Source organism: Electrona antarctica (genome assembly GCF_951216825.1).
Source record: "Electrona antarctica genome assembly, chromosome: 15".
Taxonomy (NCBI): Eukaryota; Metazoa; Chordata; class Actinopteri; order Myctophiformes; family Myctophidae; genus Electrona; species Electrona antarctica.
The window spans coordinates 22551539-22564673 of NC_136796.1; the positions used below are offsets into that span (position 1 = coordinate 22551539).

The 13135-nt window shown below is 42.7% G+C and overlaps 1 protein-coding gene across 3 annotated transcripts in view; it reads right to left on the reverse strand.

Moving 5' to 3' along the window:
- Positions 1-4126: 4126 nt before the first annotated feature.
- Positions 4127-13135, reverse strand: part of cnot3b (CCR4-NOT transcription complex, subunit 3b) — a 49868-nt gene continuing 40859 nt past the window's right edge. For all 3 annotated transcript variants that reach the window (XM_079522827.1, XM_079522825.1, XM_079522826.1), the window contains 2 exons: positions 12152-12277; positions 4127-9101 (listed from right to left, as the gene is read on the reverse strand). In XM_079522827.1, coding sequence (XP_079378953.1) covers positions 9003-9101; positions 12152-12277 — 225 coding nt within the window. In that variant the 3' untranslated portion in view covers positions 4127-9002. The remainder of the gene's footprint in view (positions 9102-12151; positions 12278-13135) is intronic.

Consider the following 13135-nt stretch of genomic DNA (forward strand, 5'->3'; position numbering starts at 1 on the left):
TGGAAATGAATAATGGAAGAATGTATTTTTCCACTGCATTTTTTTAATCAAAAATAAAAGCTAGAAAAGAGCTTCTGAAACACAAAACATGGTCGTAGATGACCTGGGTACCGAAACGGGGATGCACAAGCTAATCCGACACACCAAAGATCCGACATGCGGAAACAACGGTCGGACATGTGGTCGGACATGCGCTGCTCCTGTGCTTGCGGTTATGGTTAGCTTAGGGTTTGAGGTAGGTTGTCGAAATGCATTTTTAATCTGAGTCTGATTGCATCGCGACACCGTTGACAGCTTGTAGATCTGCTATTTTCACTATAAAAAAAACACACACCAAATTGTTCATTCATTGTAAATGAGGCAAACATTTGAAATAACCGTGATAGTGATTTGAAGTCATATCACCCATGCCTCCCGACTACTGTCTGTACTCAGTGTACTGTAGATCTGTATGTCAACGGTTCCTAAACTTTTCAGGCTGTGACCAACCCAAAATAATCCTATTCAAACTGGGGACCCCCCACCCTGACAAGCACTTGTAGGAATTGATGCATTAGTTTGACCATTTTTGAGTGGTGCAACCACTCCAACGAACAGCAATGTCTGTGACGTTAACCTATGTATGTTTGTGACTATGTTTGTGACTCATGTGTGACTCATGAGTACCAGTAGGGGCGCTGTTGTGCCAGAAACAGAGAGAGAGAAATAGTGCTGCACTGTTGCCTGCTAATGAGAGAGAGAGAGGGGGGGGGGGGGGGGGGGGGGGAGTTGCACCACTCAGTTCACACAGGTGTGATTTTTATAGTATAGTTTGTTGGTTAGTTGACATTAATTTTCATTTATTTTTAGTTTTTGTTTTAGGTTTTATGACCTCAATGACACCCTGACTGCCAGTTTGGGAACCACTGCTGTATGTCACCCTCACTTCCACTTGTGCGCCAAACTACATGTCGACTAATGCACTTCCTCCATAATGGCCAAGAAATTAAAAAGGTGCGTGCACTTACGACACGGGAACAGCCTGTTCCCCCGTCTCCTCCGTTCTCTGCCCCTCTCTCTCTCCCACCTATACTGTGCAGGCCCATTATAGCTCCATTGTTTCCATGGAAGGAGGAGGTAAATTGCACTCACACGTTCTTAAGAAGGCCTGACACATTACCTAGCATTACTGGCGCTGCGTATTGTAATATTCATGTGATGGGGAACGCATGTTGACTGCTGCACTCCATATCGCATGGCCGAACCAGGAGAGAAGCCAGTGGAAGAAGAAGCAAAGCCTTGTAATCAAAATGTTTGCACGCAAAAGGTAATAGTAGTCATTAATGACCCATTTCACATAACGTCTTTCAAAATTTGCCAAAATCGTCAGACGCTTTCGAGAACTGCAGGTCTACAAGCTCAAACTTGCGGCTTGTAATTTTGGCTATTTTCGAATAGCTGAAGTGGTATTTGTAGTAATAAAGTAATAATAAAGTAGTCGAGTACAGTACTTTGTACCAGTGCCCATGTTGTGTGTGTGACTTCAGAGCAGAGTAGCAGTGTGTATTATTCAGCTGGCTGTGACCCAGATTGACTCTGCCTTCATCAAGTTGCTCTCCATCCAAAGCAGGGCTTGTCAAAGTGGAGTCTGGGGGAAAAGGGCTTCCCCAGCTAAAGTAGTTAATCTTATCTAACTAACTTTCCTCTTCTACCCCGGGTTTGAACCCGGGTCTTCCGCGCAAGTGCTGACATTTTTCTATTTTTGAGGGGCACTAGCTCCCTCCTATGTCCAGAAACATTGAATGCCTTTGATAATGAATGGCCAGCTTTGAGGGTTTGTCCCAACACAAACATTAAATGCCATTGAAAATGAATGGCCATATTTGAGTGTTTGTGTAACCTGCCGTTTTTTTCTTCTTTCTAATTCTTTGTTCGGCCCAAATTGTGTTTGTTGTCATGATTTGTCACGACTCGAGTTGGCTTTGTACGAGGCTTAAAAGGTTTTTAAATAAATACTTTTCTATGTCTATGAGTAAAATGAACGGGGAATCATTTCCTGGGCCCTGGTAGGGGGCGGGACTGCGACGCTCTATATGCAGCTATTAGTGTAGACTTTCGTCTACAAACATTAAATTCCCATTGACAATGGAGAACTGCAGTATACTGTACCATGTTTTTGTTCTTGCTTACTGTAAATCGCTCTGGATTAAGAGCATCTGCCAAATGCCTAAATTGTATACTAACTAATTTAGCTGGGGAATCCCCTTCCAAGGACCCCTGGAGGGGTTCCCCGGGCCGAAACCCTTTGAGAGCCACAGGTTTAGAGAGCAGTTTGATGAGCAGTGCAGGTCCTGGACATGAGAATGCTTTGAGAAGCACTACACTACTGTGTATTATTTAGCTGGTCTGGCTGTGCCCCAGATCCACTCTGTGCAGCATTGCTTTCAACTAGCCGCTCTCATGAACACACAACAGGGTGGGGTGCTACTGTAGGTAGGGCTGCAACTAACAGCGATTATTTGATCTATCCATCCATCTATCAACTTGCGATGCACCTTAATATCATGCACAACACATACTCTTCTTGCACTAATGACATGTATGCAGTATACTAGCTTCTATGCTCATGCACCTTATTTATAAAGCTAATGTACATCATTTAGTTAAAATGGATATGCTATTAAATTGTATTTATTTATTTCTTACAAAAACACATGTCTGTGATGTGACAATAAAGATGATTCTATCTATTATTCTGGTGGTTCTCAAACCTTTTCATTTAATTTCAAGAACCCCTATAACTCTGAGAGACATTGCAAACATTGTACTTTTTGGAAACATACAGTAGTTACTTGAACAATCACGTGACGCTATACAGCAACGATATAGTGTGAGACAGAAGAATATAATATTATTATTATATAATAATATATAACAAAATCACTTACTGTACATTGAAGAGCTCCAGATCATGTCAGCATTCATATGAACGGTAGCTGGTCTCAGTTGCATCCCAGCCTGTCTGCTGTCTGTCTCCCTCTCCTTGTCTGTCTCATGGCTCTCTCTCTAAAACACTGACTCAGGGATGCAAACAGGTAAGGGCTAAAAAAAAAGGTGACAACATTGCATGGAAACAGCAAACCTACCACAACTACTTTGTATTTCTGTAGTATCTTGTTTTATTGTTACTTGTCAGGGACTGAGGAGGATGAAGATTTGAATTCTTGCTACTGTAACTCCTAGATAATTACGCTCAATATAACTTATACAATTGGGGTGGTTGAATTTAGTCTCCCTGCTCTTCTTAGATTGTGCCAAAGGTCACCTAGACACAGGATCTGACCTGAAGGTCAAGATTTAATTTAACCCGAGCAAGCAGGCCTGAATATAAGACTATGTTTTTTTCCAATGGAAATATCCTAAAAAACAGGGTTGTATTATAATCGGGGACTAGACTATTTGGCATTCAATGTTCGTTTTCCACAAATGAGTCTTGAAAAATAGGGATCGTCTTACTCTTATAATCCGAGTCGTCTTAGATTCGGGACAATACGGTAGTAGTTCAATGGTAAATCAATTCAACACTTGCACAGGTAAAAGAGGAAAGTTACATAGTTAAGTGAAACATCTGTGTGTTCTTCTCCCCCCACTGCTGTGTCTCCCTACAGAAGCAGGATCGCATCGAGGAGCTGAAGAGGTTCGTGAGCATCAACGAAAGTTACATAGTGCAGTTTATATATTATATATCAATAAATGAAAATAAATGGTCATTTATTTTCTGAAAAGTAATTATTTTATTAATATCTTACAATCTTTTATTCATGGTTATGTCAATATGTACTTTTCTTCGTCTCCCCCCCGCCCCTCCCCCCAGCTCCACTTTGCAAGTGTCAATTTAGTCACGCTGTCCCCGATGACGATGACAAATGAAAGAATGAGAGAGAGAGGGAGAGAGAGAGCGGAGAGGAGGGGATTGGTTTGAAAAACAAAACAAAAACAAAACAAAAAAACTGTACAACACTTTGTAAAAAGTTGGGCAGAGAGAGAGAGAGACATTCACATTTCGGCTTCTCCGGTGCCCTCTCGCCACCTTTCAGCTTCACCAAAATATGCTCAATGAAAATGAGAAAGAAAAGAAAAGCTGGACTGTCTTGTCAATGTGGAAAAGAGCTATTTTTTCATCACCATCATAGCAGAAACATTGTATATTCGTACTTCAAATTATGTTTTTTTTTGTAAATTATTGTCCTAGCGAAAATAACTGATCTACAAATTAATTTCCACCGTTTAATTATACAAGGTTTCCACCCGACAGCAAAGATTTGTCTGTCTGTCTGACTATCAAAACGCCACCTCCGACACCCCCACATTTTTTAAGAAAGAGTCAAACTCCTCAATGTGTTTTTCTCTTAAGAAAAAAATAATACACAAACACGTGTTCAAAAAACAACGAAATACAAAGTCTCTTCCGCGGTTGACGCTCCAAATGTTGGAGGATAAGACGTATTTGTTTTTTGTTTTTTTCTTACAAATAATAAGAACCTTATTTATGAAGGGCCATTGGGAATTATCAGATTTGATTGAATTGAGAAAAAAGAAATTAAGCATAAAAATAATTAATGGTAGTTTTGCTGTGAGTCTGCTTAATCTGAATGGGGGGGGGGGGGGGGGGGTATGTAATGATGATAAGTGTGGCTTTATTTCCTGGCTTTAAAATGGCCAATGAAACACTTCCTGAGAAAACGAAAAAAGAAATTAAGAAAACATAACTGTACAGGGAGGAGAATGGCGCTGGCTAGCTCGTTGCTTGAGAGAAGAGTGCCAAAGAAAGAGGAAGGGATGTAACGATTATTGTGACATTATCGTATCGTGACTTTTTTGGTATCGTTACACCCCTAGTAGAGGGAAGAGAGATGAGGAGGGTTACGACAGGGGAGCTACCCAGCTAGCTGCTCTATGCCAGTGGCTGTCAAAAGTCTCAAAGAGAGGGTTCCAGGGGGTCCCCAGACGGACCCTTTACAGGTCTGTAACTCAAGAGTTATGGTGGTACGTGGCCTTGCATACAAAACAGGAGATGCTTGTCTGAAATATTACACAAAGGAAGTTTAGAGAACCACTGTTTTCATGCAACACTTTGAAGGCAGGGGGGGGTAAAGCTAAGATCACAACATAATATCAACAATAACAATAGGGATATTTACTTAGGCAGTGAGTTAATTGTGGGCCCCCTGTTCGTTCTGGCTGGTTCAAGCCCTCTTTCATGTAAACATCCAGTGTTGAGAAGTAGAGACCAAAGAGGGGTCGGAGGAGGGGGGGGGGGGGGGGGCAGTGCTGGTAAGATGTCACTTGGTTCCTGCTGTTTCAGTACAACCAGAAGAGCGGAAGGAGGGCCCAAGAGGAGGAATGATGAAGGGTTCAAAGAAAGATTTTGTCGATTCAACTGCCGAAACAGCCTCACTTTTGTCAGGGCAGAAACCGCCTATCTCCATATTTTCTCCAACTTTTTTTTTTGGTAAATGAACGCCCTGCTTAACCATACTACAGCGTCACACACAAAAGCATAAGCTAACAGATCTGCACACTCGAAACTCAGAGATTGTGAGGTTTGCACCCGAATTCAGTTCAGATTGTAAAACCCTGAGTGGTTGGCGTGTATGGTTCTTTAGTGTTTTTTAAAGGAATGGGATTGTCACCTATGGTAGTGAGTGACGCTCAGCCCTGGTCCTTAGACCCAAGATGGCTGGCTTCTTTCCAAACGATACAAGGCCAGGCACTCATTTCATTATACCTGGGGGAAAAAACGTCAATATATCTGATAATAGTACCTAGCAGTCTGGGTCCTTGAGAAACCTAGGGTTTTATTGCAGTGGTTCTCAAATGTTTTAATTTCAAAGGACTCCCATAACTGTCAAGAGTTACAGGTCATTTGAGGGTTAAGGGTCCATTCGGGACACTCTCACCCCCCTCCTCAACCCTGAGGGTCCCTGATAAACACTGGTTTATTGGAATCTTCCTGAGAACTTCAGGGCCTTGAAACCAACAACTAAAAAGGCAGGGCTAGTGGTGAAATCCCATTTCCTTAAATAGGGCTTCCAAATATTCAACCAAGGTGGCTGGTGAGTTGGGTATAGTGATTGGTGATGAGGACAAAATGTAGCTGGCTGATTGATGGCTGCGTGTGCGGTTGGAAGGAAGGGTTTCTAAGGCCTATTAAATAACGGTCTTAGTTTTCTATAAGCCCTTGTGGCATGAAGCGACCTGGTGGCTCTCTAAGGAACAGGGTAGCGCATTTAGTGCAATACCGTACAATGGCTTCATTTTCATATGTTAACCAGTGTGTTAACCTGGAAAGTTATATACATTTAGAATTTGTATGGGCATTTATCTGACACTGTTAACGTAGAAGTGCAACTGTACGACATGTCCTTCAATTTCTGGAAGGTCAAGAGTGAAATGTCACATTATTGCATTATGAGGAAATTATTTTTGCAACTACATCGAAGTATGCATTACTTTGAATGTCGTCTCTGTCAGGCGGAAATGTCTTTACAAATTCCAAAATATCAAAAGTAGCAGATCGACGAGCTCAAAACGCGTCGCTTTGCACCGCGTTTCAAGCTGCCGGATCTGCTACTTTTGAGGCTTTCGTGTGACGTATGTAATATGATCAGGTAGGGCGTAAATTTACCTAAAAAATAAGTAAAATTAAACAATATGGAGATATGAGGTTTCTGGCCGACAGCAATTATATCATGCATTTGTCCTTGTGTATGTACTGTTAGGAGGTTAACTCACTGGTACTGTGTGTATGAGGCAACTGTAAACTGTAAAGCCAAGCCAAACCTTTAGGCCCACCCGCCACCAGCGACTGGCTCATCCCAAAATGTCGTCAGACACAGTGTATTACCAGCCAGCTGGATTTTATGAAAACAACAGGACCTCCAAAACAATGGTTGGTTTAGCTGCCAAAGGGGCTGGTAGTAGAGTAGACACTATCTTTACCAGCAACAGACAAAAGATTCACCAGGACACAACTGGTGGCTTGGTGGCCATTTGGCACCCTGCTCCTTTTTAGTGTTGCGCGTACAACCCCCGCTTTGGTGGCAACGAGTCCATTTGTAAGGAGTGAGATGATGATTTAAGGTCTAGAGTGTAGACCTTAAAACGCATACAAAGGGAACTTTTCACCCAATACTTGATCAGCCAGCGCCTAAGTCAGAACACTTTGGATTATACCGTCGGCGTATGATCAGAAAATGAACGTTTTGATACTCCTACTGGCAATTAAAAACATCTTATCAGAACTAAAATTTGCAATGTCATGATTTATGTCCAGGCATGTCATAATAAAGCCTGGCCAAAGTCTCAGTTAATTAAAGTCTTAATTGCAAGTACAAAAAGGTCTGATCAACACGCACAACAAGTGTGGCTTAAGAGACAATGGATGATGAGAGCGTCTCGTATTACGCGTGTACGCAACTTTGGATCTTCTGCCACGCAACCCAGGCGTGCAGAAGCTTTCTTTGATTATAGATTCATTCCACGTCTTCCGTTGCATTTCTGACGGCAGCGTGGCCACATGACGATGATTGTGCTGGCTAGTAGGCGGGGCTTGTACGCTGGCTACCACCATAATTCGTTCTCATTGCACTGCAACGCTGCCACTCAATATACAGCAGTATGACGACAACCAAACGTCTTTGGCTCGGAGAGTGGGGGATGAGGAAGGGGCAACGTGTGGGTTTAAAACACTGGTTCTCAATGTCGGGTCCAGGGGCTCACCAGTGGTTAAAATTGACCCTTTACGGGCCTGTAACTCTGAGAGTGTACATTAAAATGGAATCATCTTTGGGACCAAAGTCTACACTATAAAATTCTCCGGGGTAATTTTAATCTGAGAGTGTACCAAATTCGGTTTGGTTCCATTTGTACATTCTCAGAGTTAGAGACTCCTAACGGTCCTTGTGGACACCATGGTTTCTGATGAAATCATAAGCTGCTTGCTGTGCAGTTTGGAACTGTGACGGTGATGTTTCCTACTCCAATGATATAGCTTTGATCCCGCAGTGTGTCTTGTGTAGTTTGACATCTAATGCGGATGAGAACATTCTGGATGTCAAAGGTCACATTTCCGAACATACCTGAAACGGCTCTAGTCCGTTCAGAGAAAACATTAAGTAGTCAGCGATAATGTCATCACCAACTAAAATGGAAAGTATAGTTCACTTCAAATAAAGCTAGCTTCATGCCAGCCTCAACATTCTTTAGGTCGGAGGCAGCACTCCAGGTTTGTCCCAAAAGGTCTGACATAGGTTATATTTGGTTCACGGCCCACTCCCCGAACCAGACATTGAGAACCAGCGCTTTCAAACATAACAGAGAAAACTGAGCTTTTGATAGTCAGGATGTTGTGTGATTAAGTTATTCCTTTTTGTTTACATGATATTCCGCCAAAAGAAAAGAGAGAAAGAGTTGATGTCTTTAAAAGAGAGTTCCAGTTCTAATAAGAGAATAAAAACAGCTTCATTTGAAAAGAGAAAGAAAAGAAGGCATTGTTAGTGATGGAGGGATGGAGAGGACATGAAAGGAGAAGAGGAGAGGAAACACAGAAGGAAAAGGAGGGAATGGAAGGAGTCAAGTGTTGGAACGGTATTGGGGGGGTGGACACATGGGAGGTCAAGAGGGAGGAGCTTGGTTTGAAGTGCTTCGCCAGACGCTGCATCCGTGGACTTCCTTCGAACGCCCTCGGGGGGGTTCCCCATCTCTTTCCTTGGCTCCTTCCCTCTTCGCAAGTCAAGTGTCAAATCCAGGAATGTAAAGGGCCTTTTTTAAACGTCCACCCTTCTTTTGTTACTTTCCGTCGAAATCCCTCTCCTTTTTGCTTGTCTTTTTCACCTGCGCCTGCACCTCGCCCCTGCTCTCGTTGTTTCCTCCGTCAGTCCATCCGTCCGTCTGTCCATCCGTCAGTCAGTGTGTGTACGTGTGTGTGTGAGTCAGTTTTCTGCGTGTTGTGTCTATGCGTGTCACTGGAGGTCTCGATCTTCCAGGTACCTGTACTCGAATGTGAATCCTTCCTTCTTGCGCTGGCCCCATTTCTCATAGTCAAAGTAAATGTATGTTCCCTGAGGGAGAGAGAGAGAGAGGGGGCAGGTCAGTTGGACAACAATTTTCACAAACTGAGTGCAAACAAGGAACAAAAACAATGATTCATTCATTGGTTCTCAAACGTTTTCAAGTCAAGGAACCCGAAATTGATATGCATTTGGTCGTGGACCTCTGAAAATGTTTTGTGCCAGGAACCCCCTAAAGAGAAGAGATTTATGTTAAAAAAAACATTTTATATTTTTCAAAAATAGCAGATATACAAGATGGCAGCGCAGCACAAAGTGGCGCACTGTTAAATAATCTTAACAGTCTTATCGTGAACATGAGTGAATGAGGACCAATTATGTGAAGATACGGTTGAAAGTGGGTGAGGGGCAGCGAAAATATAGCCGACAGTTGAATTTTGAAAGACTTTGGCTGTAATACCGTGCCAAAAAATAGGTACAACACTACACCACTTATTGCGATTAAAACCCTCAAAATACCAAAATGTGTCACCTGCCATTAAAAAAAAAAAGGGTAGACATTTTGAGGACTGACTTCAACAAGATAAAACTCCTGCACATTTTTATTGTACTTGTCAAAATGATTCTAGTTGTGCCAGTGACCATTCAGACTCAGACACGCACACACACTAAATGACCTTAATTGCTCACTCAGTGTTGCACTGGATAAGAACGTCCACTAAATTACTTGAAAGTGAAACGTGAACTGAAACGTACACGCTCCAGTGAACCAGTGTTCCCTTCTAGAGCTTAAAGGAGCACTCCACTGTTTCCCAGCCTCGTGTACAGTACATGCCCTGTGGGCAGTAGGAGTAATGATCAATACATGGTGTCGAGTTTGGTCAGTTGCTCTCGGTATCGTCGAAACGAAAGCAGCTCAGATTGCAGGGATTAAAGCAGGGATTGTTGGGTCGTCCGAAACCTGTGAATTGTGAAACGGCGTCAAAGGAGTCCTCCACACTAGAGCTGTGTTTCCTAAACCAACAGTTGGTTGGGATCCAATTGTGGGTCGCAGACAGATCTTTTCTTTTTTAAATGTTTTTTTTGTGGCTTTTGCCTTTATTTTATATATTTTTATGGAGGGACAGACAGTAGGCTGACAGAAAATGGGGAGAGAGATGGGTGGGAAGACATGCAGTAAAGGCCGTCGGGATCAGGAGTCGAACCCGCGGCACACTGCCAGACTGGATTACCAGCCAAGGTGCCTGGACCACTGAGCCATGGCCCAGGCCGGTCGCAGACAGATTGTTGTGGGTCGCAAGTGAATATCCCTCTCCATTTTCATATATTAAAAAGATATTAAATAAAAACATTTCAAAAGAATTCCATAAATCCAAATTCCAAAGTGAAAATAGACGATCTAAAAGCCAAGATTATAGTTACAACTAAAATAAAATAAAACATATTCGTTAACTGAACTAGAAACCTCACGACGTGGTGCGAAGACTTTTGCGAAAGACTTTTCTTTTTTGGGTTACGGGCTAAAAAGTCTGGGAACCACTGTCTTAAACAACACAGCGTTAGTGTGTAACGGCACACAACACTTACAGCACACAACCGTAACAAGCAGGTCCTCCAAGGCTGTTCCAAAGCCTGGAGGCGGTGCGGCCTCAGCAAAAGCTTGGTCACTTATATATTTTTTTTACCTGGTCTTAGGTACGACCAGCAGCAGCCGGTCGGCTGACCTGAGAACTCTGGATAGGATGACGTTTGGATTCCAAACTTTAGAAGATCTACGAGGAAGGGGGAGCTCACCCATTTTTAACAAACATTAAGAAGCTTAAAATGGACCCCCAGGGGTCCTTTCCAGAGGGTCCCACTCCCCAGCAAAAGTAATTAATATAGCATTAAACTCATTTTATTTACTCTATCCATTTATATGTTAGAACTCAACTAATTGCTCTACGGCCTCTGAGCGAGGCCAGAACAGGAGAAATGTGAGCCCGCCTTCTTTTGCCAGTAAGGAGGCGGGCAGCTGCGTTCTGGATGAGCTGCAGACGCCTAAGCAACGACTGATCTATGCCGACGTACAGGGAGTTACAACAGTGGAGTCTGGTTGAGATGAAGACGTGGATAATCCTCTCTAGATCTATGGGGGAGAGAATTAGGCCTCGACCTTAGCTAATACTCGCATCTGGAAAAAGATACTTCCAACCACACTGCTGACTTGTTTGATCTGAAACTGGCATCAAAGGTGACTACAAGGTTTTATTTTATACGGTAGGGGTGGATGACAACCCAAAAAGATCACTTCCGTCTTACTTTAATTAGAAATGACGACTGACAATTTTAACCATGAGCTACTTTGTCCGTGCAGAGAAGACATAAAACACTACAGACATAAAACACTACTACCAAACTGTGGAAATCTGGGAATTGTAGGACAGCTAAACTCCATGTGCAGAACGGGACAGAAAAACAGAGTTTTCTCATTATAATGTTTTTTGCATTGATGAGTTATTGAGACAAATTGACTAAATGTCAACATATTTGATAGTGGGGTGTTCTCCTTCAACCTCTCGAAAAAATACGATCTACAATCTTACAATTTGTGAGCTTGTAGATTGGCTATTTTATAGCCAAAGGGATTTATCGTGGAGGTAAAAAAAAAAAAGGAGGGGGTCAAATAATTCCCTGGGAGAAGCCGGTCAACAAAGTATGTCGTCTCTGTCGGGTGGAAACCTCATATATCCAACCTTAACTTTTCGTGATAAAAAAAAATAACTGAACTGAGTGGTTCAACTCCAAATTTGCCCCTACTGGTACTCTAAACATAGGGACGGACATAGGGACAAACATAGGGACAGGTACGTGGACATAGGGACATAGCTGTTCCTTGGAGTGGTTGCACCACTAAAAAAAAGAACATATGCAGCAATGCTACAAGCTCAAACTGGAGCTTGTGGATGTGTTACATTTGATGCTTTTGTGTGACGCTGTAATAGTAGGGCGTTCATTTATGAAAAAAAACACAAAAAGTTAGAAGATGGAGATAGGAGGTTTATGCCCAACAGCAACGATATGGGGCTTCGAAGAGTAGTTAAGGAGGCAAAGTGACTGACCTGCTCAAACTCGTCAGTGATGGTCTTAGGCTCTTCGTGTCTCTGGAACCACATCATGTACTTGGTGTGGAACCTCCATGACTGCTTCTTCAACGCTTTGGCTGCCAGATACTGAGCTTTAGTGCCCTGCAGAGGAGAGGAGAGGAGGATGTGATGGTGGAAACGAGGAGAAGAGAAGGAGGGAAATGGCAGGAGACGAGGAGAGAAAAATCTTGTTAGATCAGAAGATGGCACTACAAAATTGGACGGTAGTTTTACAATCTTACTATCTTTGATTTTACTGTGGGAGGAGTATCGTTTCCAAAAAAAGGTTACTCTAGAAAGAATGGATGGGAATGTCCCTGGCAGTCAAAAAACTATTTTAACGTAAACTGCTGGTTCAATCAAACCTAAACACATAAAAACATATACCGTGGGACAGAAGTCATGAGCCGAGTGTGCTCTACTGTCAATTTATTAAGAGAAGGAAAGACGGGTCCAGACTGCAAAGTAACTAGTAACTAAAAGCTAGTGGAAAAAAGCACATTTTACTCTGAGATGCAGTTGAGTAATTGAAAGATGATTCAACACACTCAAGTAAAGTAAAACCTCTCGAAATTATACTTGGGTACAGTACTCGGGTACTCGGGCAAAAGTAGCTGATCAACAAGCTCTGCAAACGTTGTTGATGAAAAAACACAAAAAGTTACTTAAAAATATGGAGATAAGAGGTTTGTGCCTGACAGCAACAACATGTAATTAGTTTACGTTCCACCGCTGCACACAGAGAGACACACACACACACACAGACACAATGTGGCGTTCTGCGCCCTTAAGTGTTACCGCTACGTCACACGTTCCTTCCCACGCTCTACAGGAACTGAATGAATGGAACGGTGACGCGTGCTACGGGCGGCTGCTGTCAAACTGCCTGGTGGCGTCCGTGATCATTGTTGCTCTCGCCCCGCTAGCTACAGTAGCCTACCCCTGGCTCGCAGAAAACAG